Genomic DNA, 13,324 nt, shown 5'->3' with positions numbered 1-13,324 from the left:
CCCCAAGTTGGGTGCCCCCTGCGGGCGAAGCAGCCCCGCCGGGGTGGGGAGGGTCCCGGGTCCCCGGCGATGCTCGCGGGGCTTCCGCCCAATTTCCTGCCTCCGACTCGGCCGGAGCAGTTTGTGCAATTTAGAAACTCGATAGGAGGCAGCAGCTGATCTCCTACCAGCCTAAAAATAATTCACTCCGGCTGCGCACACTGCGTGCTTCGACTGGGAGAACTCTGTCATCCGAGAGAGTGAGTCCGTGACTTTTACATAACTATCATTAAGAAACTTTAAGAGTAACGGCAAACTGTTGTTTTCGAGCTAATATTTCGGCAACCTTCGGGCGCCCGCGCACTCTGTGCTCTCTCCTTGCAGGATGAGAGCGCAGGGCCCGGCTGGAGCGGAGAGCGGGTTGGGGATCAGGTTTCCAGTTTTGCTTCCAAAACTCTGCCGGCTCTCACTTTAACTAACGGGAAACGGGCAAAGGTGTTACTCGTTTTCTTTTTCCTCTTAGACGTTTCCTGTATTTTTCACGAAGTAGCTTTCTGCCTGCTTACTGTTTGTTACTCTTCGCTTTTTAGGAGTTGTGTGTTCTGGTTTGAGATTTACATCCTAAGACAGTGTAGAAACTCCTGCCTCAAAGGTAGCACAGCTGCACCCTAGGGGGCTGAAGTATCGTGGAGCCCAAGGTATTTATTGGTTGATGTTTGCTTTATTTTTCGGTTTTCATTTCAATGTCTAAGAAATCTTTTCTACTGAGTGGTTCTAGTATTTCCTTTGATATGCAAGAGAACTGCTCAGCCTTTGAAGGGTAAATGGGTAGATCCAGACCAGGCAGTAAATCAAGTCATTTTTGTGAGTAAATTCGATCTTTATTTGCCTAGCCAGCTAGCCAGATAGATAGCCAGACATCTAGAGAGCTAGATAGACATCTAGTCCTTGTTTTAAGAAATATCCAATAAATAACTTCAAAGAATTTACTGTAGCGTTTATTTCTGCAAGTGATCTTTACCTTGAGAATTATCTACATTCTTTAATGTCATGTTTCTCTCATAATTCAGTTAATCTCTGAGTAACTAGCGAGTAAATTGACCTGTGAGAACCCAAGCTTTCCTCTGGCGTATAACGTGCCTTTTTTTCCCAGGTGTTTCTAGCATTTGAAGTGGTCTGAAATTGCAATTCTATCACAACTGGCATTTTGTGTTGGGTGGACAGGAAAGAGTGAATAGAAATTCAGAGTCTATTTCCAAAGGACGGAGCTGGCAAAAATAAATGGTGTAGCCAATTTGCTTTAATACATCGACATTTTTTGGAATTAAATCAGATAACGGTTCTCTTAGGATGAATAGAGCTGATGAATCAATTATTATATTCATCAACTAAATGCATATTTTTCAGTCCTAGGGAATGTAGAATGTCATATAATGCATTTCAAGAAAAAAACAATACCAATGCTGCAATTCTTGCCTTTGAATCTTAAGTTGATTCATTAAGATATATTTTCATTTTACGTTCTGCAGACCACCCCTGTCATCAAAGCTTCACTTTTGATATTTTTCTTTAAAATGTATCGGGTCAAGTTCTCCAGCCCCATCCACTGTCATACACGGTTGACTGTCTTTCAGAGGGTTTATACCTATGGTGAAGAAATGCTGTTTCTCCCTCTGACGCCTCTTCCTTCTCCCTCCGGAATGTGGGCCTCAGTGGGCCTCAGGCAGCTCCCTAGGGGTGGTCCTAGAGAATGTCAGCACACAGAGCGCCTCCAGGGAGAGCAGTGGTTTGTGTCTCTCCTAAAAATCCCTAAGCTTACCTGGGCTCTGGAGAGGAGCTGAAAGGCAGCTGGAAATTTAAGAATCAGACAGCTTAATTGAGTAAAATGTCTTTGGTACACAATAAATATCAACATTATGTGTAATAAGTTTACTCTTTCTTTTTGTCCACGCTGGTTCCAAATGCGGGTTGACTGCTAGAATGTGCCACACAAATGGGGGTTGTGGATAAGGAGGTCAAGGGTCAAGGGTCAAGGGGAGAGAGAGGGGGCAGCCAAAAAATGTAAAAAAATGTGGAAAAAAAAAAAAAGACCTGTGGTAAGAGGTAGAGGCCAGGCTGGGAGCAGCGAGGGGAGATGTGTAGTTAGAGATATGGAAAAAGAAAAAAATCATTCCAAATCAAGTGTGGCCTTAAGTTCCCATTTATCACTTCTACTAAATAAAGGTTAAAATCTTATTAGTAGAGGTTACTTTTTAGTTTCTGATTTTTTCCACCTTTACCAGAAAAACCTAACTTTAACATGCACATATGAATTAGTAGCTTACATTTTAGTGTTATTTAAAAATCTCAAGGGACTCTAAATTTTTTATCACACTTAGAAGTTTAATAATTGGCAGTGGTTTACCGAGTATACAACTGCATCCTGAGTTTTTTAAACATAGAAATTTTTTAAAGATAAGAAAAGGTCTCAACTACAGAGCATATCAGTAAGGTATCAAAAAGGTTTATCAAAAATAATATGTGAATGCAATTATATAGAAGCATTTTGATTTATAAAACACTGGCTTTTAGTTGGTATGTTCTTGTACTGCTTTATGAAACCTCTGACTGTAATTTGATTTCCCCAATAATTTATTTTTGCCATTGTTTTCAGTGTAATATTTCTTGTTTTTTTCCTAAGAAAAATATTGTTCATGACCATTGCCAAGTCAATCATCAATGAAAAGAAAAAGAGGAAAAATATTATGTCAGTTAATCAAATTTTGGCCAGCTGTTAAAATCTGGCTCAGAATCCAGTGTGATATAAATATGGAAAAGAAACAAAGTCCAGTGACATTAAAATCTTAAATTGCTACTTGTTTTAATAAGAACAGATAAGATCATTTCTTTAAAAAAAAAAACGAGCTGGAGCTGCATGATGCAGTGGAAAGAACATAATTTATAAATCAGACATGTGGGTGTGGATGCTGGATTCTCCTCTGGTTGACGAGTGACTGCATTGCTCTGAACCTCAGTGTCCTCTGCTGTAAACTGCAACAACCACAGTCCTTACAAAGCTCTTCTGAGGACTTAAGAAAATAGATGAAAAGTGCCCACAATCTTAGTAGGTACCACAAGAGCAATAAGTGTTATGAGAGAGGTTTTCAAAGTGCTGAAACGTGCTGGAATTTCTTGGATAGGATAACCCTTGCTCTTCTGCGGTGTTTGAGCACAGTCAGGAAAAGGGTCCTTTTAAATCAAGGCATGTCCCTCCTTCGCTCACAACCCCACCCCTACCCAGAGGCTCCAGTCCATTTAGAGCAGAAGCCAAGGTCCTGAGAAGGACCTGCAACAAATCCGGTGGGATGCTATCCTGCCTTTGCTCCCTGACCTCATCTACTTCTACTCTAATGGAATACAGACTTCCAATTTAAAGCTAAGCTCTCCTTTGTTTCAAAACTCCACTAGAGTATCTTTCCTTGGAGAATATTTCTGATGCCAAGACCTGGGTGGTTTCATTAACTTGTCCCTTGAGTTCCACTTAATTTGTGGGAAGCGCTTGAAGTTAATATTCTTCAGAGAAGGGCTGATTGGCAGCCATGTTGGTCTCTTTGTATCACTATTTTTGCCCAGGTAAAGTTTAATTGCATTATTATCAGTGAAGGAACATGAGAAATGATTTTATATTGTACCATTTTGAATTTTCAATCATTGGTTTTGTTTCTATGCTTCCTTTTTCTGGAGTCACCATTTCTGTTCTGATGTCTTTGTGGTATGTCACCGTTTTTGATCTTTGACATCATTTTAGGCAGACTGGCACTCTTTTGAGAGGCCATTTTAGGTAGATATTATCATACATCTTCTAAATTAAAATATTTGTTTCTTTAAAAAAAGACTATGTAAAAGAAGACCATATAGACCATGTAAAGTCTTTATAAAAAACTTTCAAGTTACTTTGGCATAGTTTTTTATTTTCTCAACTGCAAAAAAGTGGGGGATTAATTTTATGACATAATTCCCTTTTAAAGCCATAATTTTATGAAAGAGGGTATAACAGTAAAAGAGTCTTTTATTTCTTTTTTTTCTGTTTTAGAATAAATTATATTTAGAAAAAATGAGTCTTTCATTTTGTGGTAACAACATCTCTTCATACAATATCTATGACGGTGTGTTACAAAACCCCTGCTTTGTGGATGCCCTCAACTTGGTACCTCATGTGTTCCTGTTGTTTATCACTTTCCCCATATTGTTTATTGGTAAGTAATCTAATGTCCTATGTTCTTTGACCTACTATTTTATGTCTTGTGAATGGCTGAGATTGAGAGTAATATTGCATTAGCACATAAAAGCTAATGTGTATGTCTATGAGAAAAGCATAAACATATACTCTGTGAACACTATCTCAATTATATATTTTTGGCATATGAAATTTCATAGACTAGCAGTCACGTCACCAGCTAAGCAGTAAGATGGGTTAGGTAGAACCCTTGAATATATTAGCATATGAAAAGAGTTTATGAACAAGACCTCAGTGACACAGAAACTATCACAAAGAATCAACAACTGGGATCTCATCTTATTAAAAAGCTTTTGTTGGGTCAAATGGGATATCCAATCCTGGTTCTTTGAGGTATCTCCATTCTGATTTCCATAGTGGTTGTACCAGTCTGCACTCCCATGAACAGTGGAGCAGGGTTCCTTTTTCCCCACAACCCCTCCAGCATTTGTTATTGTTTCATTTCTTGAGAGCAGCCATTCATTCTGGGGTGAGGTGGAATCTCAGTGTTGTTTTCATCTGCATCTCTCAAATGACCAGTGATACTGAACATTTTTTCATGTGTTTATCAGTATTTCTACTTTGAGAAAAGTCTGTTCATTTCAGATGCCTGTTTTTGGACTGGACCTTTAAATTTGGAAGGTCTGATTTTTCAAGTTCTTTATGTATTCTGATAGTAGACTTTGTTTGAGGAACAGCTGGTAAAAATTTTTTTTCCCACATTGTGGGTTGTCTGTTAGCTCTGTCAGTGGCCTCGCTATGCAGAAGCTTTTTAATAAGAAATTCCAGTCATTGAGTCTTTGTGCTAGTTCACATACAACTGAGGATTTGTTCATGAAATTTTTTCCTACACCAGTGTCTTCAAGAGTTCTATCTACCCTCTCTTCTAGCTGGTTTAGTGTTTCTGTTTTAATATTTAGAACTTTAATCCATTTCAATTTTAGTTTAGTGCATGGTGAGAGATGAATGCATGGTGAGTTTTAATCTTTGACAAGCTAAAATCTAATTTTTCAAGCACCATTTATTAAAGAGGCTATCTTTCCTCCAGTGAGAGTGTTTGGCTCCTTTGTCAAAGATGAGGTGGCCAAGTGTGTCTGGAGTTGTTTCTGCATCTTCTCTTCAGTTTTACTGATCTTGCTGGGTATCATCCCAAAAGAATTAAAAGAATCATAACGCAGCGATATATGTGCACCCATGTTCATAGCAGCACAGTTAGTAATAGCTAAAACTTGGAAACAGCCTATTTGCCCATCAACTGGAGATGGATAAAGACAAAAAAACTTACATAAAATGGAGTAATACTCAGCCATAAAGAATGAAAAACTAGAGACATTTCTAGCTAGATGGATGCACATTGAGGTGAAACTCTTAAGTGAAATACATAGGGCACACATGTGTAAATACCAAATAGTTTCTCTGGTGTGAAAAACTGAAATTGTAAATAAGGATCAAAATGTGTAATAGATAATGTGGAATAGGAAGAAAAAATTCAAAGGGGAACTGGTAGGTGTAGAGAAAAGAAAAGAAGAGAAAGGAGTAAATATGAGAAATGGAAAAAATGGAAACAAAGTCTTTGTAAATAGGGAACAGTGGAGGGGTTGAATGGAGGGCAGGGGAATGGGGAAAAAGTAAGACCCAAGATAGAATATGTAAAGGTACAAATTCCCAATAATGAATATCAGGGTTGTGTATACCTAAAATGTACCAATAAAATTAATGAATGAAGAAAAAGCTTTGGCATAGCAAAAGAATCCACCAGCAGAGTGAAGAGACAACCCATAATGTGAGAAAAAAAATTTTACCAGCTGTTCTTCAGACAAAAGTCTGTTACTAGGATATAGAAAGAACTTGAAAAAAAATCAGACCTCCCAAATTTAAAGACCCAATCCAAAAATGGGCATTTGAAATGAATAGATAATTCTCAGATGAAGAAGTAGAAATAGCAAACATGAAAAAATGCTTGACATCACTGATCATTTGAGAGATGCTCACTCCAGAAAGAATGGCTGCTATCAAGAAATCAACCAATACCAAATGCTGGCGAGGTTGTGGGGAAAGAGGAACCCTTCTTCACTGTTGTTGGGAGTGCAACCATTGTGGAAATCAGTGTGGGGATTCCTTAAAAAATAAAACTAGAGTCATTTATAGCTAAATGGGTGCACTTTGAGACCATACTATTAAGTGAAATAAATAGGACACACAGGTGTAAATACCAAATTGTTGCTCTGGAGTGTGAAACAAAGTATAAATGAGGACTAAAATATATAATAGATATTGTGAAATAGAAAGAAAATCTTCAAAGGGGAAGGGGAACTAAGGAAAGAGGCAGGGAGAAGCAAAGAAGGGAAAGAAAAAGAAAAGAAGGAAATAATGGCAACAAAGCATTTGTAAATAGGAAGTGGTAGAGGGGAGGAATGGGGGAAAATATAAGAGCCAAGATATTTCATGTACAGGTACAAATTCCCAAAGATGAATGTGATCATAGTGTTCACCTAAATGGTATCAGTAAACTCAATGAATTAAAAAGATCAAGGAGATAGTTCTATTAGATAGATCTATGGCATTTATTGAACACTTGCTTTGTGCTAGAAGGGAATGGAAACTTGGTAAAACCAACTACTGCACTTGTCTCCCAAGACTAGTCTAGAGAAGCAGATATGTCAAGAGAAGTGAGTATATCCCACTGTTGGCCCATTTTCAGGTTTAGGAACAAATTACCTTGGGCATTAACCTGAGGAAACAACTAACTGTCCTTGAGGCTGGTGAGAAGGATTGAACAGAGTGACATATTCGGGGATAGAAATGGAATCTGCAAGTTAAAGCAGGATGATGGGCTATGTTTTAGGTAGGATGAGTACATGTGAAAACTTTGGAAAGGAACTAGAAACAGTTTCTTCTATTAGTTTGTACATATGTACAAAATCCAATTATTTGGGGGTAATCATGTATAATTTATGGAATTTCCTCCAAACAACCAAAACAGACTCTTTAACTTTTGAAAAGTAGTGAAACATTTTTGCTGTACAAAATGATTCACATTAACTATACTAACCACCCACTGAACCGACTACCACCACCCATCTGAAGGAATATAGTAGTAAGAATAAAAGCAACTTCTCTGTGTAGTATTTTCTGGTCCTGTTCTTTCTTCTCACATCTGTTGCTTGTATGCCTTTACAAGAGGTAACTACTATTTTGAATTATTTCATGTTTAATGTTCCCAAGAATGATTTTGCTAATGACAAAAGGCAGAAAAGTTGCTGGACTGGTTTTCCTAAGAAAGCTAGCATCAGTCTAACAATCATTTAACAATTAATTGAGAGGATACCATGTGTTTGATATTCTAAACAGATAAAAGAATTTCGGTCATATGGTACATTCAGAGGCCAACATAACTCTTGGTACATTGTTATTTATGTTAAACAAATGTGTAGGCCATAAACATATAGGGGCTGGAGTGCCATATGTGGAAACACTAGTCATTATTTATATAATAGTATTTGTAAAGTGTTAAGAAATCTTTTTATGAAACCAGAAGTAGAAGATGAGTATTTTATCAATATTAATTGGAATTCTATGATTCATAATTCATTTTTAGATATTTCGTGAACTTCTTGAGAGCCAGAATTGTGACATTTCTTTTTTAGTCCAACACAGAGGCTGGCAGTGAGAATATTTGAATAGAAAGGAATCAGAGAGGGCACCAGCAGTGGGACATACAAAAAAAAAAAAAACTCAGGCTGTCATTTAAGGCATTGGCTTTTGAGTCAGGGAGGGATTATACATAGATTTCAAAGAAGTATCGGGTATTAAGAAAACTCCAATGTTGCAAAACAGACACAGAACTTGCCTGTGAGAGATTATAGCATAAATTCTACTAGAATATATTCAATATGACTGGCCTTCCAGTGACTAAGTACATTTGGAAACGACTAAGACAGGAGTCACTTTTCTTTACAAAGAACGCTCAGGAGTCCCCTTTGCCTACACGGAAATTCTCTCCTGCAGTATTTCAAGTACAGCCCCCATCCTTCACTTTTGAAGTGTGCAAGACTTTTCTAGCATCAGAAAAGAGATTAAAAAAAAAGATAAAAACAGGATTCTTTCCTAGTATGTTACAGATGCAGAGATGTTATTCTACCTATACTTTTGGGAGTAAACCATCAAACTTTGATTAATATGCAACCTTAAATTTTTTCTTCAATGAAGAGTTAAGGGTGAAGTTATGATGTTTTTGAATCTGCTTTAAGCCCTTTAGTAAACAAAATCTTAGCTTTCTTTGAGAAAACTATCCGTATACTTATCAAATAATTCTAGCCAGTCATGGGTAATCATTTTTCTCGTAAGATATGCATATGATTCAGATCAATTTGACTAATGAAGCCTATATTGTCATCATAACATGCTGTATGTGTTTTTATTAATCCTCCCACAGATCCCATGTCTTAAAAGATTATACACACCAAGTTTCTTTTGTTATTATAATTATTAATTTGTTTTCTCTTGAATGAATCAGAAAGCTGTCAGTAAGAGCTTCTGCTTAGTAGGAGACAGGACCATACCCCAAAGAGTTGCGTCACTTCTGAACAATGCAACAAATACAAATGTATTAGCCTCGGCAATGCCGTAAAAGTCAATTACAATTATTATTTTTTAGCATAATGCCAATGGAAAAGACTTTCCATTACTACCCTAGGAATCACCAAGGTTACGGGATCCTTCCTTAAATTTACAATAATGTCATTTACATCCATGGTTAGAATCGATCCTTTTGTTTAATCCGTTTCTTCCTCTGTTTTCCAGGGTGGGGAAGCCAAAGCTCAAAAGTGCAAATTCATCACAACACCTGGCTCCATTTTCCCGGACATAACCTGAGATGGATTCTCACCTTTGCGCTTCTGTTTGTGCATGTTTGTGAAATAGCAGAAGGCATTGTCTCAGATTCGTAAGCAACTTGACTTACGTAGTGTTGCTACCAGAGGGTATATCAGTGTGGGTAGGAGTCACGGGGTTCATTGTTGGGATGTGACTGCTGAGGGACAACGAGGTCACTCATTTTATATGATAATTATATATTTTGTTTGTATATTTGGTTTCTAATTAATTTCTCTGATAAAACAGATTCATATCTCTATGACTTATGTCCACTCAGGTACTTTATAGCTCCCTGCTCCAGGTAGCCCTTGCAGATTCTGTCTTTTTCAACGTTTTGATTTTATTTCATCTTTAACAAGGGTATAAGTGGAAACTGTGTCTACATGGATCTATAGCTCCAGTGGCTATGAAATTCATAGATCAGATGTTGCAGTTTATTTTGTAAGGAAGCCAAGATAGATGTGGCAGACACTGACGAAGTCTAAAAAGGGTCAAAGCGTGAAATTATTTTAAAAATCACAATTTGTCATATAAAAAAAAACATATCAAAAGAACTTTGTACTGCTTATAGAAGAAGTTTGTGTTAGGTGGGTCAGAATATAATAACTTGTACTAATAAACTTGATCAGCCAGGGAAAGTTTTTCTCACAGAGAAAAAGAAAATACATTCAAGTAATAGGAAAAATGTGAATATGAAATTGTGCTAAAGTATTGAAATGAGAAGGCCTCTAAAGTTTTTAGAAAGAAAGCTCCAAAAATCATTTTTTCTCTTATCTAATAGAACCTCCCCTGACATCTGTTTATGTTTTTCTGTTGCAATTAGCAAGGAATGAAACTTCTAAGCTTTGTCATGGAGCCAACTATTTTGTAATGTATTATGGTGGTTCTTTGCAGATATGAGCATGTCTTAATTTCTGATGAAAAGACAAACCAGAGATTCTAGTATATGCCACCACTCAATGCAAAATTTAGAGGCTTCATGGGGTATTATCTTATTGATAGCTGTTTAAAACACTTTGGTGTATTTCCATTACCAGAGCCAATTTTAGTTCTGATTTTTTAACTTCTTTGACAAACTTCCCACGTTTTTCTATGAGTATGTATGAAGATCAATGTAATATTCTTTAAAACCTTGACATTATGTAGATTCAGGGACAGAAAATACAGGCTGAACTAATAATGATCATGACCTATGGTATGCTAAGAGCAGAAACTCGTTATGTAGTGGTACAAGAGACCCACCCAAAAAATAAATAGGCAAAAATATCACCTTCACCTTGAGCTGCTCACTTCTACTCTTTGGCTACTGGGTTCTTCTCTTTGCCCTTTTCATCCAGAGTTCTCAAAAAGTCATCTGTCGCTGGGTGTGGTGGTGCACGCCTGTAATCCCAGCTCTTGGGAGGCTGAGGCAGGAGGATCGCTGTGAGTTCAATACCAGCCTGGGTTACATAGTGAGCTCCAGGTCATTCTCAACTATATAGTGAGACCCTGTCTCAAAAAACAAACAACAAACAAAAAAAAGTCATCTGTCAGTGGCTTCTAAACTCAAAAATTTAGTTTGTTCTTTTGTCCTACCTAGGATGCTTCTTCTATGAGAAAGACAGAAAACATGAATATAATACACTAAATATACCTTTTATCCTTATCATAATAATTGCTATCTTTTTTTTGGTACTGGGGTTTGAACTCAGGACCTTGTGCCTATGAGGCAGGCACGATGCCACTGAGCTAAATCCTCAGCCCGTAATTGTTATCTTTGACATTGATGTTCATGCCTCATTTCTGTCTTTTTAAAACAAAGTGTCTCAGAACTATTCTTTACTTAGAATACCCATCTGAAAAAATGCTTCCTATAATTAGTGAAGCAGTACAATGGCTTTTCTAATTGGATATTTGATTTTCTTTTTTACTAACATCGCCTCTACATCCATTTACCTATTAGACGATTTCCTTTATCTGTTTAGTAGACATCTCCACAATGTACACATCCTGGCTGAAAGTAGCTTCTTCCTCCATCCCTCTTGTCCTCTTACAAACTTACCTGGTTGCTCGATCGTCCACTCAAACACCCTAGTTTTATTTTCTACCTTTCCATAGCCATCCCACTCATACACTAACGCTATTAAAATCCCGTTCACTTTAACAGTTAACCTTTGCCATATACACTGTTCCCTCCATGTCACTGCTGTCATTGCTTGAATTAGGCTTTTCTAGCATGTTGCCTGACCTATATCCATGCTATCTAACTGCTTTTCCTTTGCCCACTTCTTGTTTCCCGCCACCACCCACATATGCCTGTCAACCCCATCATGTGCATTAGTTCAGAGCGAGCTGTTTAAAACACAAATCTGGTCCTATCACTCACCTACTGATGTTTGACAGTTCTCTGCACAAAGTTCCCAGCCCCCTGCCATGGATCCAAAGCCTCTCATGATACATCGTATCTCAGGCTTTCTGTTCCAAGAGTATTGAATCGCTTAGGATTTTGAACACTACTTCATCCTTCTATGTATGTGCACGTTCCATTTTTAAAATGCCTTTCCACTACTTTCCTGACCAGGGCATTTCATTTTATGTTTCAGTCCCCACTGCCAATCATACCTCTTTCAAACGATTTCCTCAAATGTTTCCTTGCCCGTCACTCTTACACTAGCCTCCCTGTTCTTTGTGCCATTTACTTACTAACATGTTTAGGTAATTTGAGAAAAGTTAAGTATTCTGCTCCGTGGCATTGTTAACGCAAGTGGAGTGCAGGTGAGAGTGGTCCACCCGGCCCATCCGGTCCTGCCCCATCTTCCATCCACCTAGGGCTCTGTAGTGCCCTCAGAATGAATCCCCCATGTCTTGCAGTTACTGTATCCTGAATTGCTTGCATTAGCCTAGATCACCTCTGGACCCTCTGCCTGGAGTTGTCTTTCTCCTTTCTGCCACTGGATAAGGCTCATTCTGAGTGACTCAGCTCACAAGTCACTTCCTCCACAAACCTTTCTGTCCCTGGTTCCATCCTTGCATGCTCATTGTCTCTTCCCATGTATTATCATTTGCTGTTTATTTTTCCAGTACTGGGAATAGAACCCAAGGGTACTGTGCCACTGAGCTACAGCCCCAGCCTTTTTTATTTTTTGAGACAGGGTCTTGCTTAGTTACCCAGGCTGGTCTCAAAGTTGAGATCCTCCTTCCTGAGCCTCCTGAGTAGCTGGCATTACAGGTCTGTGCCACCACACCTGACTCCTTTGGTACTAGGAGAATCTAAAAGATTCTCGACTTTGTGACCACAGATGTGATATCTTATCTTGTTTATTGTTGCTTCCCGGAACTTAATAGTGTCTAGACTAGCAACCATGCATGTATGGAATGGACTAATAAGAATGGAGAAATCATTGAAGACCACGGCATTTAGGAGGGAATAAATACAATTTTCACATACTTTAGAGTTTAGATTAACTTGGTTATTTTCACTTGCTTTAATCATTAAATTATTTAACCATCTATTTCTCTAAATAACAGTGCCCACAAATTTATTTTGGTTGTAAGCATTTCAAAACATTGCTTGGTGTGTTTTTCCACACCTCTTGTGAGGAGAAATTCTTTCAGCAGAATGATGTCACATAAGATCGTCTTCTCTTCCGAACTCTGCCTGCCTTTTTGGTTTTCAGCGTAGTTAAAAGTGAGTTTCAATAAAAAATGGGAACTTCCCGGAACCATGGCTAAAACCCTGACCCTGTACTGCTCTCTGCAGACGGCGGGAATCCAGGCACCTACATCTCTTCATGCCAGCCGTCATGGGTTTCGTGGCTACTACCACATCCATTGTATATTATCATAACATTGAAACATCAAATTTCCCCAAATTACTTTTAGGTAAGTATGTTAAAGGTTGTTTCTCACCTTTCCAAAGCAGCTGTTTGTTTTTCTTTTTCCGCATAGCAACATACCATCTAAGTGTGTTGATGGGGGAAGCATAGGGAAAAAATGACAATAATTCATTCTTTAGTCAACCAGCAAATGTGGGGTGGAAGATGAACTGAGAGGTTGATAGCAGTCCTGTATTCACTTCACATGAATACATATTCTGACGATTTTAGGTGTATTTTTATAATATCCAACATCAATTTTTTAAAATCAAGCTATAGAAGTTGACTGATCGTTTCTTAGGCACGTGCATGTTTTTGGTTGTTGTGTCTTCCTGAAAAACAGATCCTTTTATCATTACTA

At 37.9% G+C, this 13,324-nt stretch overlaps 1 protein-coding gene across 1 annotated transcript in view; it reads left to right on the top strand.

The window, feature by feature from the left end:
• The first annotated feature begins 13 nt into the window (after positions 1-13).
• The window catches only part of Abcc9 (ATP binding cassette subfamily C member 9), a 142,774-nt gene continuing 129,463 nt past the window's right edge, over positions 14-13,324 (top strand). Inside the window, exons 1-5 of the mRNA XM_033766278.1 lie at positions 14-239; positions 570-677; positions 4,052-4,214; positions 9,038-9,179; positions 12,849-12,970. Coding sequence (XP_033622169.1) covers positions 4,073-4,214; positions 9,038-9,179; positions 12,849-12,970 — 406 coding nt within the window. The 5' untranslated portion in view covers positions 14-239; positions 570-677; positions 4,052-4,072. The remainder of the gene's footprint in view (positions 240-569; positions 678-4,051; positions 4,215-9,037; positions 9,180-12,848; positions 12,971-13,324) is intronic.

This window comes from Fukomys damarensis, unplaced genomic scaffold (genome assembly GCF_012274545.1).
Source record: "Fukomys damarensis isolate Sample0158 unplaced genomic scaffold, DMR_v1.0_HiC HiC_scaffold_19, whole genome shotgun sequence".
Taxonomy (NCBI): Eukaryota; Metazoa; Chordata; class Mammalia; order Rodentia; family Bathyergidae; genus Fukomys; species Fukomys damarensis.
This window is presented reverse-complemented; position numbering and strand designations above follow the sequence as displayed.